The sequence below is a fragment of the Callorhinchus milii genome, unplaced genomic scaffold, assembly GCF_018977255.1.
Source record: "Callorhinchus milii isolate IMCB2004 unplaced genomic scaffold, IMCB_Cmil_1.0 Scaffold394, whole genome shotgun sequence".
In the NCBI taxonomy this organism is placed as follows: Eukaryota; Metazoa; Chordata; class Chondrichthyes; order Chimaeriformes; family Callorhinchidae; genus Callorhinchus; species Callorhinchus milii.
Genome location: NW_024705135.1, coordinates 28,916 through 49,259, shown reverse-complemented (window position 1 = coordinate 49,259; position 20,344 = coordinate 28,916). Strand labels below are relative to the sequence as shown.

The window sequence follows — 20,344 nt, the reverse complement described above, 5'->3', positions numbered from 1 at the left end:
GGTGACTGTGTGTTTTGTGGGTGAAACGCTGCGCCCGGCGACGTCCCCACAAATACTGTATAAACTGAGGGCCTAGGAACTAATGTTGGGGGACTTGGTGGTTGACGGGGAAGCATTTGTGTGCGGGACACTGAGCGGCGTGGGGGAAGGTGTTAGTGAGGGACCTACAGAGGCTGAGGTGAGTGTGGAGTTTCTCAGTTTATTTGTTCCTTTAAATTCATTCAGTTCCTCTTATTTTAGCTTTTACACTTATATTAATTCATTTTATTTACTCTCTCTCTCTCTCCCTGGAGGGACGTCCCCTGTTTACCTAATTCCGGACAGTATTAGGCGCAGGATGGGGAGAGCCAAGGCTTGGGGGGCGTGGGGGGCAGAGTGTGTGTTGGGGGGTAACTGTTGGGGTCTGACCAACTAACCCCACACACAGCTCAGCCATCGAGAGAGAGAGAGAGAGAGAGAGCGAGCGCTGTCTGGCCGAGCTTTCCCGCTGCGTGTCCCGCTCGGACCCCCTCCCCGTTAGTTGGTGAGTGGGCTGTAGGGTTAATAATAACAATCGTTGCATTTGATATAGCGCTTTTCATGTCTTCTCGATGTCTCAAAGCGCTTCACAGAATAGACTGTAAAGTGAATTGACTGTATAATTGTGGGCAAAACGCAGCGGGCGATTGCGCACAGCAATGCCTGTCCCACAAACAGCCGTAGATTGAAAATGAACCATTTATTACTGTTTTATTTTGGAGGAATTATTATTAGGTGTGTGGAGTAAGGAAACTTGCCCAAGGTTTCGCCCTCTGCCTGGAATTGAACCCAGGTGTCTCGCTTGCAAGGCGAGTGCTCTAACCACTGAGCTCCAGGAGCTGAGGGGGAGGATTCCCTGCCCCCAGTGACTGATCGGCCTTTCCAGGTCCTGCCGATGGGCTGTGCTGTCATCAGCAGTGAGTGCACCGGGATATTGCGGCCCCTCTTGGCTCAGGAACCGGGGACCAGAGACCGTCACAGAGGGGGTGGCTCGATTCTGACATTCCGTTCCCAAAACTCGTCACCTTGGGGCCAGTTCAGCTCCGAGGAGATAATAATAATAATAATCCTTGCATTTGATATAGCGCTTTTCACGTCGGGAGGACGTCCCAAAGCGCTTCACAGAACACACCGTAAAGTGAATTGACTGTATATTTGTGAGCGAACGCGGCAGCCAATTGCGCACAGCAATGTCCCACAAACAGTCGTAGATTGAAAATGACCAATTTATTGTTTTTGGTTTTGGAGGGATTATTATTAGGCTCTGTGTGGAGTAAGGAAACTTGCCCGAGGTTTGGCCCTCTGCCTGGAATTGAACTCGGGTCTCTCACTTGCAAAGCGAGTGCTCTAATCACTGAACTACAGGACTCCAGGATCTCTGGTTAACAGGAGCCGAGTGGGAAGAATGTGGATGGTTTGCAAAGGATGTTTGATGCAGTTTTAGTGCTCACTCTCTTCTCCACAGTGATGACGTCCACGGTGGCGGTTTTGCGGCTTCCCCGGGGACCGGACGGGCACAGCCGAGGTTTTGACCCCAATTCTCCCCGGTTTCTCGCGCTCTCGCCCTCCTCCATCCAGGCCTCTGACGTCGGCAACTCCGGCTGGCAATTGGAACGGGAGCAGAGCACTCGCTCGGCGCTGAGGGAGGGCTTCCTGCGGAGCCTACTGGGGGCAGTGGGGAGGCCGCTCCACCTCACCATGTACGAGCGAGTCAAAGTCAACGCCACATTCGGAGCCTCGGACATAGACATCCTGAACTTCCAAGTCTCCAACCTGCAACGCCATTAGGGGTTCAGAAAGAAGCGCTGCTGAGGTGCTCTGACATCATCTCGTATACCTTTGAGCTTTAATCTTTGACGCACCCCCACCTCGGAAACTGACTGTACTCCCACCAGACCAGGTTTCATTGAGCCTCAAACCAAGAGTCTTCAGGTCAAAGTATTTGAGCAAAGAAGAGCATAAGAATTCGCTCGCCAAAGTCCATCCAGTTTGCCTTCCATCATCCTGGCAGCAGTTGACATGTCGTATCCCAAACTATATATTGTATCCCTATTGGGGTGAGGGATACAGGAATCCCACAAGACAGGAGATCGTGTTCAGGAGAGTCTGTTTAAGTGCCAGGGTGTCAGCATTTCTTTTTGTTTTTCCTTCGCTTTCCGTTTGTCTCGGCTGTGATTGACTGGCACTTCCGGTCTGCGAACCGACTGCCTCAGGAATTGCTGTTTTTGTTTAAATGAACTTTAATATGTGTATTCACGCGCTCCGGGGCGCTATCCCGCGTGAATGCATGTTGTTGTTATATGTGTTTTTAAGTGTGTTTCTTTTGACGACTTAACATTTGTAAAAACCTAATAAAGTTTGGATATTGAGTAAAAAAAAACAGAACTCACTGGGAACACTCAGCAGGTCAGGCAGCATCTATGAAGAGAGGAAAGTGGATTAACGTTCCAGGTCCATGACCTTTTGGCTGAACTGGGGGATGTTGGAGGGAACAGTTGATAAGGACAAATGGTAAAAGAGGATGGGAAAGACAAAGGTAAACAGTTAGGTGAAGGACAGGAGACGCTGAGATCGCTGAGAGGTGCGTTTGAGGGAACACATCAATCCACGGCTGTTTGTGGGACGTCGCTGTGCGCAGTTGACTCCTGTGTTTCGCTCACAAAATACACAATTAATAATAATAATATAATAATAATAATAATCCTTGCATTTGATATAGCGCTTTTCACGTCAGGAGGACTTCCCAAAGCGCTTCACAGAACACACTGTAAAGTGAATTGACTGTATATTTGTGGGCGAACGCGGCAGCCAATTGCGCACAGCAATGTCCCACAAACAGTCGTAGATTGAAAATGACCAATTTATTATTGTTTTTGGATTTGGAGGATTATTATTAGGCTCTGTGTGGAGTAAGGAAACTTGCCCGAGGTTTCGCCCTGACCTGCCTGGAAATAAACTCAGGTCTCTCACTTTACACTGTATCCTGTGAAGCGCTTTGAGACGTCTCGAAGCCTCCCCATACATAACACCATAAAAAAAAGCCCAATTGGGCGTGAAAACCGCCCAAATCAGCCCAACACACTGTGCCGCTCAACCAAACCAAACCAACCAAACGTGCTGCTGCTGCTGGGGGGGGGGCGGGGCTGTGGCTGAGCTCCCGCCCTCTTCACCCACTCCTCTCCTTCTGATTGGTCGTGACTCCCAGACCGCGGCCGCAGCGCGTGGCTGATTGATTGGCCGGCGCGTGCGTCAGTCAGGTTCGGTTGCGTCACGTCGGGACGGGCGGGAAGAGTTTCGTCCGCCCGAGCGCGAGCGCCATCGCCTCAGTCGCCCCCCACCCGCCGCCGCCGCCGCCATCATGGACTACAGCGACCCCTCCTCCGCCTTCAGACACCGTAAGTCACGTACGTGGCCATTTCCCTCTCCTCTCCCTCTTCTGTTGTTGATTTACAGCCAATAAGAAGCCGCGCCCTCCCGCGCCCCCTCCTTGACTGACGTCACCGACCCCCGTTACAGCGCGACCCGTCCCCCCTCCCCTTATAACAACAATCCCCGCTTACAGCGCCCCCCCTTATAGTGATCCCCCTTTACAACGCGCACCCCCCCCACCACACCCATATAGCGATCCCCCCCATAGCATCCCCCACACCCCACGTATAGCACACCCCCGTATAGCGCACCCCCACTTTACAGCGCACCCCCCCACCCTCTTATAGCGCACCCCCACTTTACAGCGCACCCCCCACTTATAGCGCGCCCCACTTTACAGCGCACCCCCCACCTCTTATAGCGCGCCCCCACTTTACAGCGCACCCCCCCCTTATAGCACGCCCCACTTTACAGCGCCCCCCCCCCCCCCCCCCCCCCCCCCCCCCCCACCCCCCCCCCCCCACCCTCTTATAGCGCACCCCCACTACAGCGCACCCCCACCCTCTTATAGCGCACCCCCACTTTACAGCGCACCCCCCCACCCTCTTATAGCGCGCCCCACTTTACAGCGCCCCCCGCCCCACACAGCGCGCCCGCACTGTCTCTCTGGCTCTGAGTCACCGTGTGATTATAACACTAACAATCCCCGGGGTCGGACCCGGCGCCTGATCGCGTCGTCTCAAAGCGCTTCACGGGACACGCCGCTGCAAAGTGTAGTGACTGTGTGTCTTGTGGGTGAAGCGCGGCAGCCGATTGTGCCCCAGCGACGTCCCCACAAACAGCCGGGGGTTGAGTGACCATTTTATTATTATTATTATTATCATCATTTATTGGAGGGTTTATTATTACCCACCGGAAAGTGATCCCCGAATCGACTAACGACCGGGTTCCTACTGACTGCTGGTAAACACAGGCGTGTGTGTGCCTGTCTGTGTGTGTGTGTCTGTGTGTGTCTGTGTGTGTGTGTCTGTCTGTCTGTGTCTGTCTGTGTGTGTGTGTCTGTCTGTCTGTCTGTTTCTGACTGTGTGTGTGTGGGGGTAAGGGGGGGTAAGGAAACTTGCCGAAGGTTTCGCCTGAACTGACCCGCCCGGGAAGTGAACTCGGGTCCTCCGGCTCGCGGGGCGAGGGCTCTGACCCCTACACTACGTGTCGCAGTCGCTGGCTCACTTTTTAATCTGAATTCCAGCTGCCAAGTTGAGAACCAGGATCCCGACACAGACCATGGGAGACCCCAACCATCTCTTCGAAGACACCAGTGGGGGCGCAGCCCCTTCACCGGCCAGCTTCAGTGTTCCTGGCCAAGGCTTCCTCAGTGACCCCACCATGTCTAACCTGGCCATGGTCTACGGCACCAGCCTGGCTAATCAGGGGAAGGACATTGTGGATAAAAACGTAAGTGTGATCTGCAAAGCCGGTGTCGCGAGTTAGACACGTCTCACCCAGAGGCACTGCAGGAAATCCTGGTGGTGACACTGATAATAATCCTTGCATTTGAAGACGTGATAAGGCGCTATATCAAAGGCAAGGATTATTATTATTACTGAAGGGGTTAGAATAACTTTACTCCTCCCTGACTCCCACAGATTGATCGCATTATTCCTGTGAGCAGACTGAAGTATTATTTTGCTGTGGATACGGTGTACGTTGGTAAGAAACTGGGACTCCTCTTGTTTCCTTATATGCATCAGGTAAGGAATTCAGGAATAACACTACCACTCATAAAGCCCTTCACAATTGATTCCTTTCCCTCCATTTCCCCCGTTTCCTTATTCCACACGCCTCTGTTTACCTAGCACTAAATAGGAACACCCTTGGCGGATTCCTTTCCGGGGTGATAATCCCTATAAACAAAAAAATGTGGTCACTCAATCCACGACTGTTTGTAGGACACTGCTGTGAGCAATTGGCGTTTCACACAGCACTGCAGTTTACATTGCATCATGTGAAGCGCTTTGAGTCGTCTTGACGACGTGATAAGGCGCGGTATCAAATACAAGGATTAATATTATTAAGTGAGTTTACCTGAGCAGCAGATCTCTCTCTCTCTGGTCTGTAGGTCTGGTGACCATAAGAGCAGCCAATTTGCGTGCAAAGCAACATCCCACAAACCACCACGGATGGAACGACCAATTCCACCTCTGGGATCAATGGCCAGCGATTGGGGTATAAGAATCCTCACGTCATCTCAGCGCTGTAGAATCCAAGAGTAAAGCTGCCCCAGTTTTAGGTTAGCCTGCAGCAGTGCAGTGTAAAGTACACTCCCTCGGAACCAGTCTCCACTATCCTGCAAGCTCTTAAGCTGGTCACCGGTGGAATTCTGGTGCCTAATTAGAAAGTTAATTGCTTTCCCTGCAATTAACTCCCACCCTCCCTGCCCTCCACCCCTCCTGATCCAGCCAATCCCAACCCCCAGCCCAGCTCGGGTCCAAATCCCTGACTGTCCAACACTTTGGGACATCCTCCTCCTGATATGAAAGGTACTGTGTGTGTAACTGTCATGTTATTTTTGTTGTTGCTTGTGGCTGAGCCTGACAGCGCAGAGACTGACCTATTCATTAATCTCGTTGCTGCCAGAACTGGGAGGTACGGTATCAACAAGACACCCCTGTGGCCCCGCGAGTTGAAGTCAACGCCCCAGATCTATATATTCCAGGTAAATAATATTCCTTGCATTTGATATAGCACCCTGTCACGCCTTCGAGATGTCACAGGATACAGTGTAAAGTGTAGTGACTGTATATTTTGTGGGCGAAACGCGGCAGCCAATTGCTCACAGCAGTCTCACAAACAGTCGTGGATTGAGTGACCAATTTTTTTTTACCCGTCCACTTTACCCATTTGATATCACACCATTTGGTGTTGGTTTAGACTGCGATCTTAAGCCGTGGGGTGTTCAACCCATAACCGTCTGAGGCGAGACTAGCCCAACACGGTTGCTTGTATATGATAATAATAATCCTTGCATTTAATACAGCGCCTTATCATGTCTTCGAGATAATAATAATCCTTGCATTTGAAATAGCACTTTTCATGTCTTCTAGATGTCTCAAAGCGCTTCACAGAATATACTGTAAAGTGAATTGGCTGTCAATAATAAGTACAGCCTGAAGTTGTGCACTGCCTGTAAAATGTACCAGTATATTTTCAGTCCCTACACGACGTTTCTTTATGCCTTCGTGGTGACGTCACTGGTTGTGCAATATGACTGCTAAGTCTCAGGGTTCATTTCTTGTGACTCTTCTCTCTGTTTCCTTCTCTCGTCTCTTCCAGCGATGGCGTTCATCACATATTTATTGGTCGCCGGCCTTGCCCTCGGGACGCAGAGCAGGTGAGATTCTCCCTGCAAAGCGTCTGATGGCAGGAATGTGGGCCTAGTTCCTTCCCCATTAACTGGAGTCGTGGAGTCCTGTAGCTCAGTGGTTAGAGCACTCGCCTTGCAAGTGAAGAGACCTGGGTTCGATTCCCGACAGGGCAAAACCTTGGGCAAGTTTCTTCACTCCAAGTGCTGATAATAATCCTTCAAGAAAAAAAACTAATAATAATAATTTGGTCACTTCAACCCACGACTGTTTGTGGGACGCTGCTGTGCGCAATTGGCCGCCGCTTTTCTCCCACAAATATACATCAATTCACTTTACAGTCTATTCTGTGAAGCGCTTTGAGATGTCGAGAAGACGTGAAAAGCGCTATATCAAATGCAAGGGTTATTATTTATTTTTATTATAACTGCAGTCCTGGAGCGCAGTGGTTAGCGTGCCTTTTTTTAAAAAAAAGTGAAGACGCCTCAAAACACTTCACAGAATATACTGTAAGGTGTAGTATTTTATATTTTGTGGGTGAAAAGCAGTAGCCAATTTTGCACAGCAGAGTCCCACAGTTGTGGATTGAGTGACATTATTATTGTTATTTTGAAAGGATTACCACCCCGGAAAGCGATCCGCAATCGACTAACACACGTGTCCCTACTGACTGCTGGTAAACAGAGTGTGTGTGTGTGTGTAATAAGGAAACTTGCCTAAGGTTTCGCCCTGACCTGACCTCCCCGGGAATCGAACCCGGTTCCTCTGGCTTTGGGAGGCGAGAGGTCTAACCACTTTGCTGTAGGACTCCACAATGTCCATTTCTTTTCTCCCCCCAGGTTCTCCCCGGAGGTGCTGGGGATCCAGGCGAGCTCGGCCCTGGTCTGGCTGGTGATGGAGGTGTTGGCCGTCCTGCTCAGCCTCTACCTCGTCACCGTCAACACCGATCTGACCACCATCGACCTGGTGGCGTTTGCCGGTTACAAATACGTCGGGTAGGTACGGGTGCAGCGTATCCTCTAACCAACTCCCAGCTCAACTCCCAAAACCCCCGACTCTCTATGACCCTGGGACATCTTTTCAACGTGAAGGGTGCTACATGAGTGTAATTTGTTACATAGTTTCATCCACAAAATACACAGTCACTACACTTTATGGTACAAGGATCAGGATGGGTGGAGGGTGGGGGTAGGAGGGTGGTCAAAGGCGTGGAGGAGGGTCTTGAGATGGGCCTTGAAAGAGGCGAAGGGACTGTGGGATGGAGTTCCAAAGGGTGGTGGCAGAGAGGCTGAAGGTCTGACCACCAGTGGTGGTGTGGGCCGGGCAGAGGAAAGTGGAGCAGGCCGGAGCCCCTGAGTAGAGGGAATAGACGGGTCGACATGGAGCTAGCAGGTCACAGAAGTAAGAAGGAGCAAGTATATTTTGTGAAGCGCTTTGAGAGTCTCAATGACGTGATAAGGCGTTATATCAAATGCAAGGATTATTATTATCTGATTTCTCGCCCACAGGATGATCATGGGCGTGGTGGCCGGGCTGATATTTGGAAAAACAGGATATTGTGTGGCTTTGGGCTGGTGCTGCATCTCAATAGTCGTGTTCATGGTGCGTTTACTCTTTGAACAAAACTGACGTCTCTCCCCCAGTCCACCACCCGTTGCCCCCACTCTATCGGCTTCCTGCTTGTCCCTTGTGCCCTCCTCTCCACCATCGGTGGCTGTTCTTTCAGCCTCCAGGCCACAAAACTACTGTCACTCTCTTCCCCCAATCCCTCCGCTTTGCCCCCTCCCTCCTTCCCCATCTTCAGGCCTGAAGACCTTCCTCTTTGATCATGCCAACAGTCACCTGCACCCTCCCTCCCCCGGATCGGCATCGTGCTCTGCTACTGTCAAGCGTTGTGGGACGCTATCCTAGCATAAAGGGCGCTGTGTAAATGCAAGTTGTTGTTCTGAGGCATTAATATTGATTGATTGATGGGGAAATGTCCCTTCAGATCCGAACGTTGAGGCTGAAGATCCTGTCGGAAGCGGCAGCTGAAGGGGTGCTGGTACGAGGTGCCAGGAACCAACTCCGCATGTACCTGACCATGGCAATCGCGGCCATACAGCCTCTCTTCATGTACTGGCTCACGTACCACTTGATCAGATAGCCGCAGGGAGACCCCGACTGCACTCTCCACACTGCCTCCATATGCTTCTAAACCGCAAGTTAGCCACAGGCTACGGTCTGTGCTGTGTGCTGACGTTTCAAGCAGAAAGAGGGTGATGAGCGAGCTGCTGCGCTCACTTGTTTAATATACTGTGCTCCAATGTTTTTTTTGATATCTATTTATAAACCGTGTTGGTCAAATAAAACGTGAAAAGCGTTACGCTTTTGATATGCTTAAAAAGCATGGGCGGAAGACATACGCACCCAATGTGTGTGGTGAAGGGTTTTGCTGTCTGCCTGACCGCACGGTGAGCGGTGGTCTTCTTCATCCAAGGGGATTTTTGTCATTGCCCCTCGAATTCTTCATGGTCTGAGTCGCGAGACCATTGATGTATTGGTATTAGTCCTGTAGTGTGGTGGTTAGAGCACTCACCTCGCAAGCTAGAGGACCTGGGTTCGATTCCCCGATGGGTCAGAGCTGAACCTTAGGCAAGTTTCCTTACTCCAGACACACACGTACAAATATACTTCAGTGAACGAGTCATAAATGCATGGAACAGACTCCCAAGGGAGACAGATAGACGGTGGAAGCAGAAAGAGTTGATTCTTTCAAAGGCAAACAAGATAGATTTCTGTTTGAAAATAATATCTAGGGATACAGTATGTAGTTTGGGACACGACATGTGCAAGCAAGCGACTGCCGGGATGCTGGAAGGCGAACTGGATGGATCTTGGCCTTTTTTCGTCCATAAAATTCTTAATGTTCTTTAATCGTTACAAATAATAATACTTGTATTTTATACAGCGCCTTATCACGTCGTCAAGACTTCTCAAAGCGCTTCACAGGATACACTATAAAGTGTAGTGTCTGTGTTTTGTGGGAGAAATCTGAGTACCGACAAGCTTTGAGGCAAATTGGGAGAGCTCCCGTGTTTGTTTTTTGGGAGGTCAACCAGGCATCTGACAAGACATCTGACACATTCTTCCGTCTAGCAGTTCTCATGTTGTGTTGGCGCGTTAGCCTGGATTATGAGCTCAAGTCCTGAGTGGGGGGTGAGGGAGGGACAGCGGCACCAGGAGCAGGACATTCCCACACAGTCCCGATTGCACCCCACCCTTGGGCACCACATAGGCAGTTCCATCAGTCGCTCGTTTGGGGTCAAACTCCCTCAGCTGAGCGTTGCTCTCGAGAACCCTCTGATACTCCCACATCTGGTACCTCAGACTCTTGCCCTGCTTTGCCAGCAGATGGGTCTCGATCACCGAGTCCCCGGGGTAACCAGCTTCTACGGAGATCGTGTCCGGGTGGAAAAGGCCGGGGACATCAACATCCTCCTTGTAACCGCTCTTACTGAGTTCTCTCTCCATCCCCAGCAGCACCCCTAGACAACAACAGCAGCAACTTGGTCAATGGTTTGTGGGTTTAGCTAGTTAGACTCCAGCAGTTACCCCAGTGCACACTCCGGGCTCCCCACAAGTCTTGGCTCCCGCCAGCCTGCGCCTGATACTCTCCAGAATTAGGTAAGCAGGAGGTGTCCCTCCAGGGAGAGAGAGAGAGAGAGAGACAGAAAGTGAGAGAGCGTATTCCATTCCGACAATCTATCTCTGGAATTTCTACGTGTAAGTGGGATGTGGGGAATTCTCTGTTGACTCTTAGGCATGGTGATGGATTTCCGCGAGTTTCAGACACCCGGTGGGGCAAAAAAAAAATCTCCACGGGACAATCTCTACACAAAACAACAACAAATGATATTTACACAGCGTCTTTCACATAGGGAGGACGTCCCAAGGCGCTGGATAGTCAGGAATTTGAGCCCAAGCGGGGTTTGGAATCAGGAGGGGTAGAGAACAGGGAGAGTGACATGAGTCACGGTTGGTTGAAGAGAGGGTCTTGAAGGAAGTGGGGGGGAGGGGGGGGGGGAGAGCGAGAAGGAGGGTCTGTAGGATGGAGTTTCCCAGGGAAAGGCAATGAGGTCCCACCTGAAACCGCTGCCCAGTGAGCTCTGTGTCCACCTCGCTGGCAAGGTTCATGATTGAAATCCTCGTCATATCTGCCTCCAGTTAAGGAGTCACTGGACTACGTGTATTACACAGGGAGAGAGACACAACAGAACAACAACAGGAATAGGCTCAAGGGACTGAATGGCATCCTCCTGTTTCTACGTGACAAGGATACGGTAGCAATACGGGATAGCCGTTCACTAGGTGGTTGATGATGATGGTTCTGTTGCTGCCCGCTAAGCCTTCAGTGAGGAGGTGTCCCTGGCATGGATACAGCTCCTCAGCGAGGCTCTTCATGTCAATAGCTGCAGAGGAACAAACACATCATATGATAAAGATTCAATAGGGTTAGATACAGAGAAACTCTCTCTGTAACTCTTCTCTTGAAATCATCTTAAAATTGGAGCAAGGCCAATTAGGAGTGAAAACAGGAGGCAGTTTTTCACACATACACACACACAAAAGGTTAGTGGAATCTGGAACTCTCCCTCGCTTCCCCAGAGGGCTGTGGATTATGTCTGGAACTATTCATGTTGTCCAGATTGAATGGACAGGTCAGGGTATCAAGGGATATGGGGCAAAGGTGGGTGATTAGAGTTGAAGTACAGATCAGCCATGATCTTATAGAATGGCAGAATGGAGAGTAGCTGGACGCATGTGTGTGTGTGTGTGTGAAGCAGGAGAGACCGTGCTTTTTGATCGTGCTTATGGTCATCGCCCCGCTCTGTCTCCCGCTGCCTTGGGGTCAGACTCCACCACTGTTAAGCACTTCGGGACGCTACCCCGTGTGAAATGCGCTGTGTAAATGCAAGTTGTTGTTGAGATTTACCTGAGAACATCTCGCCTTGAACAGTGTAGCCTCTGGCCACAGCCAGACTGACCATCTCGTCCAGACTCACAGCTCTGTGGGGGTCCAGCAAGTGTCCAGCCATCCTCAGTGCCACCAACCCACACCTGACAACACACACCCAGAGGTCTAAGCCTGTTCCATGTCCCCTGCCCGACCCACCCCACCATCGAGCCTTCAGCCTCTCTGCATCCACCCTTTGGAATTCCATCCCACAGTCCCTCGCCTCGCTCCCTCCCTTGCCTCCTTCAAGGCCCGTCTCAAGACCTTCCTTTCAGCACTTTGGGATGTCCTCCCGATGTGAAAGGTACTATACAAATGTAATGTTGTTATCGTTCCTCTTCGACCAACCACACCTTCAGTCACCCTACTACCCCCACTCCCTCCTGATCCCAACCCCCAGCTCGGGTTCAAATCTGTGACTATCCAGCGCCTTGGGACGTCCTCCCGATGTGAAAGGTGATGTGTAAATAATGCGTTGCTGCTGTTGTTACCTTCCACTCACTTCCTTCTTGCAACCTGAGCCCTGAAATTCCACCTACTCTCGGCCTAGGAGACTATTTTCAGAAGCTGCACAATTCTGATACTCACTGAGGGCCATCTTGGATCAAGGAGGGGATGAACTTGTTGATGAGCAGCCATTTCAATCCTTTTCTGCTACTGAGAGAGAAAAGGAGGACGTCAGAGGCTTGTGATTCTAATAATAATAAAATGATAATCCTTGCATTTCAAACATTCCCTTATCACGTCGTTGAGATGTCTATTAGCGCTTTACAGAATATACTGTATGTTGTGGGTGAAACACGGCAGCCAAATGAGCACAGGAGTATATCACAAAAAGTGGATTTTGGAGGGATTATTACCCCCAGAAAGCGATCCACCAATCGATTAATAAGCGAGTTACTACTTACTGCTAGGTAAACAGACGTGCGGAGTAAGGAAACTTGCCTAAAGCTTTGCCCTGACCCGCCCGGGAATTGAACTTTGCGAGGCGAGTGTGCTGACCTCTACGCTACAGCACTCCGAGCTACGAGACAATGCAGTGTCCTCACCCCTCAGCACTGCGCTGGAGCATCAGCCGAGACTATTATCCCAAAGGCCAGACGAGATGGAACATGAGACCTAGACCCGGGGTAAGACTATACCTGATTTGTCTGTTCTGGAGGATCATCTTCACCTCTTCTCTGTCTCCAACCACAGCCTCTCGACCTTGAGCCAGAGCCTGGTACAACTTCTTCTTTGGATGCACAGAGGGAGATGAGGGCAATGGTGGAGGGGGTGGTGGGATCAGAGACGTGACTAGAAGGGACGAACATTGAGCCAGTTTGGAGCAACCAACCTTCGGCTCCCCGGAACCTTCATCAAGGACCTCTGACATTTTAGGGATTTATTTAATGGTTAACCCAATCACGACTCTATCCTCTGTTCCACTGGCTCTTAAGATACAATCTGTCTTGTGTTTCTCTGACTCAGTCAACTCCTGTTTGTCATTCCTGTGAGCAAAAATAAAAAAAAGAATGAATTATGGCTCCATTTAGTTCCAACTCATTAATAATCCTTACATTTGTTAGAGCACCTTTGATGTCTCAAAATGGTTAGAAGGGAATTGGTGTAGTGACGGTGTACTTTCTATTTGGTCGGCAGGACGTCTTGACGTGTGGAAACCCATCACCGTATACACAGAGACCGGATGGCAAACGTTAACGTGCACACGAGCTGTTGTTGGTCGATTGGCGGATCGCTTTCCGGGGGTAATAATCCACCCCCTCCCAAAAATGTGGTCACTCAATCCGGCGTTTGTGGGACCACTGCTGTGTGCAATTGGCTGCCGCGTTACTCCCACAAAACTTACGGTCACAACGCCTCACAGCATCGCCCACGAAGCAAGCGATTTGAGACGTCTCGACGACGCGATCGGGCGCAATAACAGATGTCAGGATTATTATCAATTAGTAATCATTAGTTAAGAGCGCCCCCAGACGCAGCGTAAACCCTGCCGGACAGGTGTGGCCCAAACTCCCCCCTTTGAAGCAAACACCTTGTGGCTTGTAACTGAACCAAGAGAAGAAGCACATTACTAATTCCATCCAATTCCAGAGCAAAAAAAAACGTTAATCACAAACATGCCTGGAGGGCGGGGAAGCTGTTTGCTGCTGCACACACAACGGAATATGACCCTCAGCGTTGCTGTGTATGGGTGCAACCAGGAATACCTTCCCCCCCCCACCACCCCGCCCCTCGGCTGGAAAGGAGTGGGTGGGGGAGGGCTGATTGATTGACACTAAAAGTGGCCAATCAGGTCTGGTCTTTCGTCGTCATTTGCACCAATCAGGCTCACTAAGGGGCGGGGACTCGCGGCTATTGATTGACAGTGCAATGGACCAATCATGTCTGGTCCGTCGCGTTGGATTGCGCCAATCAGGCAAGCTAAGGAGCGGGAGCAAAGGCGGGACCAGCAGGCGTGAGGGCACGCTGATTTGGTCGTGGGTTTGACAGACGGCAGGGGTGGCCAATCAGACTCCCTGCTTGTGGGGCTGGGGCGGCACTGTGATTGCTTGGCATTGCAATGGACCAATCAAGTCTGGGTCACAGATTTTGCTCCAATCAGCTTCGCTGAAGGGCGGGAGCGAAGGCTTGACGAGCAGGGGTGGAGGGGGCGTGGATTTGGTCCACTAGGTTTGACAGACAACGGGGTTGGCCAATCGGCGGCCGAGAAGCGCTTGTGGCGTCGCGCTATTTCCGGTGGCGGGAAGACTGGTTGTCAAGACGAAGCGCGACTCAAGGCTGCGGACAATCTGTCGCCATCCTCGGGACACCGGCGCCATCGGTCCAATCCGGCTGGTGGGTATTGTAGCGCGGGATCCCGGGTATCGTTGAGGCCCCATATTTCCATCCATCGGCGCTGTTTTTATTGTTCGAGCCGAGAATGACCGCGGGTGGCCCTCGGGCCTCGGCTCCGGAGTTGGCGCCAGGCCGCTGGTGGTGATGCTGATGGTCTGTGTTGTGCTCTGCAGGGTCGGCGCTGACAGGAAACGATGTCGTCTGATAGTCGCCCGAATCACACCATCTACATCAACAACCTGAACGAGAAGATCAAGAAGGATGGTATGTGGGAGAGAGAGAGAGATATATATATATAGAGAGAGATTATATATATGTATATATAGAGAGAGATGATATATATGTACATAGAGAGATGATATATATGTACATAGAGAGATGATATATGTATACATAGAGAGATGATATATATGTACATAGAGAGATATATATGTATACATAGAGAGATGATATATATGTATACATAGAGAGAGATGATATATATATATACACACACACAGATGATATATATGTACATAGAGAGAGAGATGATATATATAGAGAAAGAGATGGAGACAGACAGAGAAAGGGATAGAGAGAAAGATTATGTATATATAGAGAGAGAGAAAGTGACAGACAAAACAGAAAAATATACAGAAAAAAAGAGAGAGAGAATTCACGTTACAGTGCATCCTGTGAAGCACTCTGAGGCGTCTCAAAGACGTGATGAGGCTCTGTATCAAATGCAAGGATTATTATCGGAATGTAATTTGTCCACTCTCTTTTTCTCTCTGTCACTTTCTCCTAAATTTTTTTTTGTAGGAGTCCTGTAGCTCAGTGGTTAGAGCGCTCGCTCGCCTCGCAAGCAGAGAGACCTGGGTTCGATTCCCGGCAGAGCAAAACTTTGGGCAAGTTTCCTTACTCCACACACCCCCCTGATAATAATCACAGTCACTACACTTTACAGTATATCCTTTGAAGCGTCTTGAAGATGTGAAAAGCGCTACATCAAATGCAAGTATTACATAAATATATCTGTCTCTTTCTCTCTGTCTCTCTCCCTCTCTCCAGTGTTAAATCCCCAAGCAGGCCAGCTAACCTCTCCATGTGTAACGTGCGTCTGTCTTCCTTTCTCCCTGTACAGAGCTGAAGAAGTCTCTCTACGCCATCTTCTCCCAGTTTGGCCAGATTCTGGACATCCTGGTGTCCAGGAACCTGAAGATGCGGGGACAGGCCTTTGTCATCTTCAAAGAAGTCAACAGCGCCACCAACGCCCTGCGCTCCATGCAGGGCTTCCCCTTTTACGACAAACCCATGGTTCGTTCCTTCTAAATATCAGCTGACTGTCCAGCGCCTTGGGACGTCCTCCCGACATGAAAGGCGCTGTGTAAATGTAATATTTTTCTTGTATATTCACCCACAAAATATATAGTCAATTCACTTTCCAGTATATCCTGAGAAGCGCTTTGAGACATCTTGAAGACGTCACTAGGCACTATATCAAATGTAAGGATTATTATTATTGTAACAGGCTTCTCGCCCTCTCTGTGTGTCCGGCAGAGGATCCAGTATGCCAAGGGAGATTCCGACATCATCGCCAAGATGAAGGGGACGTACGTGGAGCGGGATCGCAAGAAGGAGAAGAGGAAGGTGAAGGTTCCAGAAGTTACCGTCAACAAGAAGGTCCCTGGAGTGGGCCAGACGGCAAATGCCATCCAGAACCAGGTAGCCGGGGGAGAGCGAGTGAGGGAGGGGATGGGGGAGAGATGCGGAGTGTGCAACAGTATCAACGTGCCTTTACACAGCACCCCTCATGCAGTGTAGCGGCCCAGAGCGCTTGACAGTGGCGGAGCAGGACGCCGAGCCAGGGGAGGGGAGAGGTGACTGCATTCATGGTCAAAGGTGAAGGTCTTTAGGCACGACCTGAAGTTGGGGAAGGAAGGGGGACAAGACGGAGGGAGAGAGTGGCTGTAATAATGTAATAAAAAATCACTTTACAGTGTATCCTGTGAAGTGCTTTGAGACGTCTCAAAGACATAATAAGGCGCTGTATCAAATGCAAGGATTATTATTAAAGGCAGACGTTGTTATAAAAATAGCTTTAACACAACACATGACACTTACACAGCACCTTTCACATCAGGGGGATGTCCCAAGGTGCTGGACAGTCAGAGATTAGTAATCCGGGTGGTTTTAACCTAGCCTTGCCCTGGCGGTGAGAGCCAGTTTTCTGCTTGATTGACGTTTCCTCTCCTCCCCAGGGCATGCCACCCATGAACCAGGCTCCCCGCATGATGCCAATGCCAGGACAGCCACCCTACATGCCCCCGCCTGGGATGATGCCTCCTCCAGGGATGGGACCCGGGCAGATGCCCCCAGGTGGTCTTGGCCCTGGACAGATGATGCCGGGGCAGATGGGACCTCCTGCACAGACGGTGAGTGAGCGAAATGTATGGGGGGGGTGGGAGGGATGTTTAGAGATGTGTGTGTGTGTGTGTGAGACGGTGGTGAAGACGAGAGGTGTCCTGTGTGTGACGGGGAGTGAAGAGAAGAGAGGTGTGAACGGGGAGGTGTCTGTGAGTGAGTGTGTGTGTGACAGGGAGTCTGGGCTGCTGTTAACAGTGATCGACTGTGTCGACAGGTGCCTGAGAATCCACCAAATCACATCCTGTTCTTAACCAACCTGCCTGAGGAGACCAATGAGTTGATGCTGTCCATGCTCTTCAACCAGTAAGTAGAATGTGGTGGTGGTGGTGGGGAGGGGGGCGCTGTGTAATAGTCTCAAAAAAAAAACTCATTCCTCTCCTTGTTATCCCCCCTTCACTGGGGGGAAAGTTAAAACTTTGGGGGGAGTTAATAAGCGAGCCAGTGAGTGCTTTCAGCCACTATGCCCCGAAGCTTTGGAACTCTCTCCCTCCCCCAATCCCTCTGCCTTGCCCCCTTCCCCTCACGACTGAAGACCTTCCTCTTCGACTGAGCCTACGGTCACCTTTCTTCCCCCCCCCGGCTCGGCGTCATGCCCCACCACTGTCAAGTGCTCTGGGATGCTACTCCGTGTGAGGGGCGCTGTGTAAACACAAGTTGTTATTTCTGTCCTGCACAGTGAGTTCAGTATTACAGGTTAGCTTTTACCAACTCAGTCTCTGATCAGCCTGATTTCCCACTGCAAGGTCATTCAGAATGAGCGACGGCCAAAGTGGTGCGTATGTGCGTGAGACACAGAGGCTGCAATTAGCATTCGAGCCGTGACTCTCCTATGTCAGCGTTAGTAAAACCTGTGCTTGTGTAATGTTGCGATGACTCGGACAGAGAGAGAGAAAGGGTCAACGAGCTGAGTGGGTGGATTCCCTGCCCCCAGTGTCTGGTCTGCCCTTCCAGGTCCTTGCCACATAATCAGAAACCAGACCTTAATGGTTGATTGGTGGATTGCTTTCCAGAGGTAATTATCCCTTCAAAAATATGGTCACACAATCCACGGCTGTTTGTGGGACGCTGCTGTGGGACGCTGCTGTGTGTGTTTCACCCACAAAAAAACACAGTCACAGTGAAGCTCTTTGAGATGTCTCGACATGGTAACGCGGTGTACCAAATGTAAGTATTATAGTATTATAGTCTCGCTGATCTCTCAAACTTCCCGCTCCAGGTTCCCGGGATTCAAGGAAGTGCGGTTGGTCCCTGGCCGGCATGACATCGCCTTTGTGGAGTTTGACAACGAGGTGCAGGCGGGCGCTGCGCGAGACGCACTGCAAGGGTTTAAGATCACGCAGTCCAACGCCATGAAGATCTCCTTCGCTAAGAAATAAAGCCCCTTCTCGCCCGATCGCTGGTTTGTTCACAGCAATGTTTGGAGTGGGCTCTTCCTACACCCCCTCCTCCCAACCCAATCCGTGTGTTTTAGTCCCGATTCAATGGCTCGTTCGTTCGTTCATTCGTTGCCTCTCGAGGTTCTGACGCTCCAGGTAAGTGTCAGGTGAGGAGACCTGTGTTCAAGTTTGTGTCTCCCTGTTGCCTACCTCCCTCTCCCCACCAGATGAACTGCTAACCCCCACACTGTGTGTGACCATCTCCTTGGATTCCGTCATCAAGTTACTCGCTCTAGACTTCAGGAATACAAACAAGCGAGAGGACCTGGGTTCGACTCCCAAGCGGGTCAGGTCAGGGCGAAACCTTAGGCAAGTTTCCTTATTCCACACACACACACACACACACACAGACGCCTCTGTTTACCAAGTCAGTAGGAACCCGTTTGTTAGTCGATTGGGGGATCGCTTTCCGGGGGTAATAATCCCTTCACAATAATAATAATAATTTGGTCACACTCACTCCACTTTACACTGTAAAGCGCTTTGAGCCTTCTCGACAACTTGATAAGATGCTGTACCTAATGTAAGGATTATCATTATTAAAACTGACTCTGAGGCTAAGAGTAGGAGGAATTTTTGACCTCAGGGTATATTTTCTCAACCCCACTCCTTACCCCAGGGGGAGGGGAGGTGAATCGTCTCACCTGCCCAGTCCCCTGGCTCCCGAGTACACCCATGAGTTGGGAGCAGAGGATTCACGTGTCTGACTGGATTTGGGGAACAGTGAAAGCTCATGGCTGTATTTTTGCTTGAGTTTGTTTGTGTTTTGAGTGATTGAGTTGTGTCTGATGTGAATGGCTGACTTGTTGAGTTTGGTTTTTATATATCGGGGATAAATCTGATCAGAAAGCAACGCACCCAGCGTCTCTCCGACATTGCACCTGGAGCTTTCCAACTTTGTATCTGAGAATAAAATGTTTTTGTAACCGGCTGTGCACTGTGATTTTACTCCTCTCAATCGCTGAGGCATCTCGGTGGCTCAGTGTCAGACTTGGGGCTTGTCTTGGTATTCTCCTTCATGCTCCCTCCTCTCTATCCCTCCCCCTTCCTTCTATCTTCACGTCGCACCTGAAGACCTTCCTCATCGACCATGCCTACGATCACCTCTGCCCTACTCATACGGGTCCTGTTACGCCCACATTTGTTTCTACAGTACTGACCCAACAGCTGGAGTCCTGTAGCTCTGGTTAGAGCACTCGCCTTTCAAGCGAGAGACCTGGGTTCGATTCCTGGCAGTGTGAAACATTGGGCAAGTTTCGTTAGTCCACATGCCTGATAGTAATCCCTGAAAAAAAAAATAAAAGTTGGTCACTTCAATCCACGACTGTTTGTGGGACAGACGCTGCTGTTCGCAATTGGCTGCAGCATTTTGCCCACAAATATACAGTCAATTCACTTTACAGTCTATTCTGTGAAGCGCTTTGAAACGTCGAGAAGACATGAAAAGTGCTATATCAAATGCAAGGATTATTATTAACTGAAATTGGAAGAATGATGACAATTGTAGTTAGAAGTTGACTTTATTGTATTCAGTACAATTGTATTTAGACGTCCTGAGGATTTGTGAGAGAGCCGTCATTTTCAGGGCAGTTAATGATCCATCACCATGTTCGGTGTCACATCTTCCGTAATATGGATGGAGTGAGTGAGGAAGTTATTGGTATCCAACATTGCCACAGAAAATCAACCTTCGGCAAGTTTCCTTACTCCACACACACACACACACCTCTGTTTGCCGAGCAATTAGTGGGACCTCGCTAGTTAGTCGATTGGCGGATCGCTTTTTTGGGGTAATCCTTCAAATAGAAAAAAAAATTTGGTTAGTCAATCCATAACTGTAGGGACATCGCTGTGTACAATTGGCTGCCATGTTTTGCCCACAGAACACACAGTCACTACACTTAACAGTGTATCCTGTGAAG

The 20,344-nt window shown here is 50.1% G+C and overlaps 4 protein-coding genes across 6 annotated transcripts; 3 read left to right on the top strand and 1 right to left on the bottom strand.

The window, feature by feature from the left end:
• The first annotated feature begins 83 nt into the window (after positions 1-83).
• Positions 84-1,883, top strand: gemin7 (gem (nuclear organelle) associated protein 7). The gene is made up of 2 exons (XM_007910801.2): positions 84-178; positions 1,484-1,883. Exon 2 carries the CDS (start codon positions 1,486-1,488, stop codon positions 1,804-1,806), a length of 321 nt encoding a protein of 106 aa, XP_007908992.2. The 5' UTR covers positions 84-178; positions 1,484-1,485; the 3' UTR covers positions 1,807-1,883.
• A 1,395-nt stretch (positions 1,884-3,278) lies between these two features.
• On the top strand, positions 3,279-9,092 carry yif1b (Yip1 interacting factor homolog B (S. cerevisiae)). 3 transcript variants are annotated; one of them, XM_042346198.1, is made up of 8 exons: positions 3,279-3,422; positions 4,634-4,839; positions 5,031-5,135; positions 6,022-6,100; positions 6,718-6,775; positions 7,586-7,741; positions 8,255-8,348; positions 8,737-9,092. In XM_042346198.1, the coding sequence occupies exons 1-8, from the start codon at positions 3,377-3,379 to the stop codon at positions 8,890-8,892; spliced, it is 900 nt and encodes a 299-aa protein (XP_042202132.1). In that variant the 5' UTR covers positions 3,279-3,376; the 3' UTR covers positions 8,893-9,092. The 3 variants fall into 3 exon arrangements, with proteins under 3 accessions (XP_042202132.1, XP_007908993.1, XP_042202133.1); XM_007910802.2 differs by having other exon boundaries at positions 3,280-3,413; XM_042346199.1 differs by lacking the exon at positions 3,279-3,422 and adding an exon at positions 4,331-4,350.
• Positions 9,093-9,803: 711 nt separating this feature from the next.
• cunh19orf54 (chromosome unknown C19orf54 homolog) lies at positions 9,804-12,974 on the bottom strand. The gene is made up of 6 exons (XM_007910807.2): positions 12,885-12,974; positions 12,331-12,396; positions 11,722-11,846; positions 11,068-11,197; positions 10,872-10,942; positions 9,804-10,273 (listed from the first exon to the last, which is right to left on the bottom strand). Exons 1-6 carry the CDS (start codon positions 12,908-12,910, stop codon positions 9,927-9,929), a joined length of 765 nt encoding a protein of 254 aa, XP_007908998.2. The 5' UTR covers positions 12,911-12,974; the 3' UTR covers positions 9,804-9,926.
• Positions 12,975-14,448: 1,474 nt separating this feature from the next.
• snrpa (small nuclear ribonucleoprotein polypeptide A) lies at positions 14,449-19,348 on the top strand. The gene is made up of 7 exons (XM_007910808.2): positions 14,449-14,580; positions 14,754-14,844; positions 15,704-15,876; positions 16,120-16,284; positions 16,821-16,994; positions 17,201-17,289; positions 18,203-19,348. The coding sequence occupies exons 2-7, from the start codon at positions 14,775-14,777 to the stop codon at positions 18,360-18,362; spliced, it is 831 nt and encodes a 276-aa protein (XP_007908999.1). The 5' UTR covers positions 14,449-14,580; positions 14,754-14,774; the 3' UTR covers positions 18,363-19,348.
• Positions 19,349-20,344: the final 996 nt, after the last annotated feature.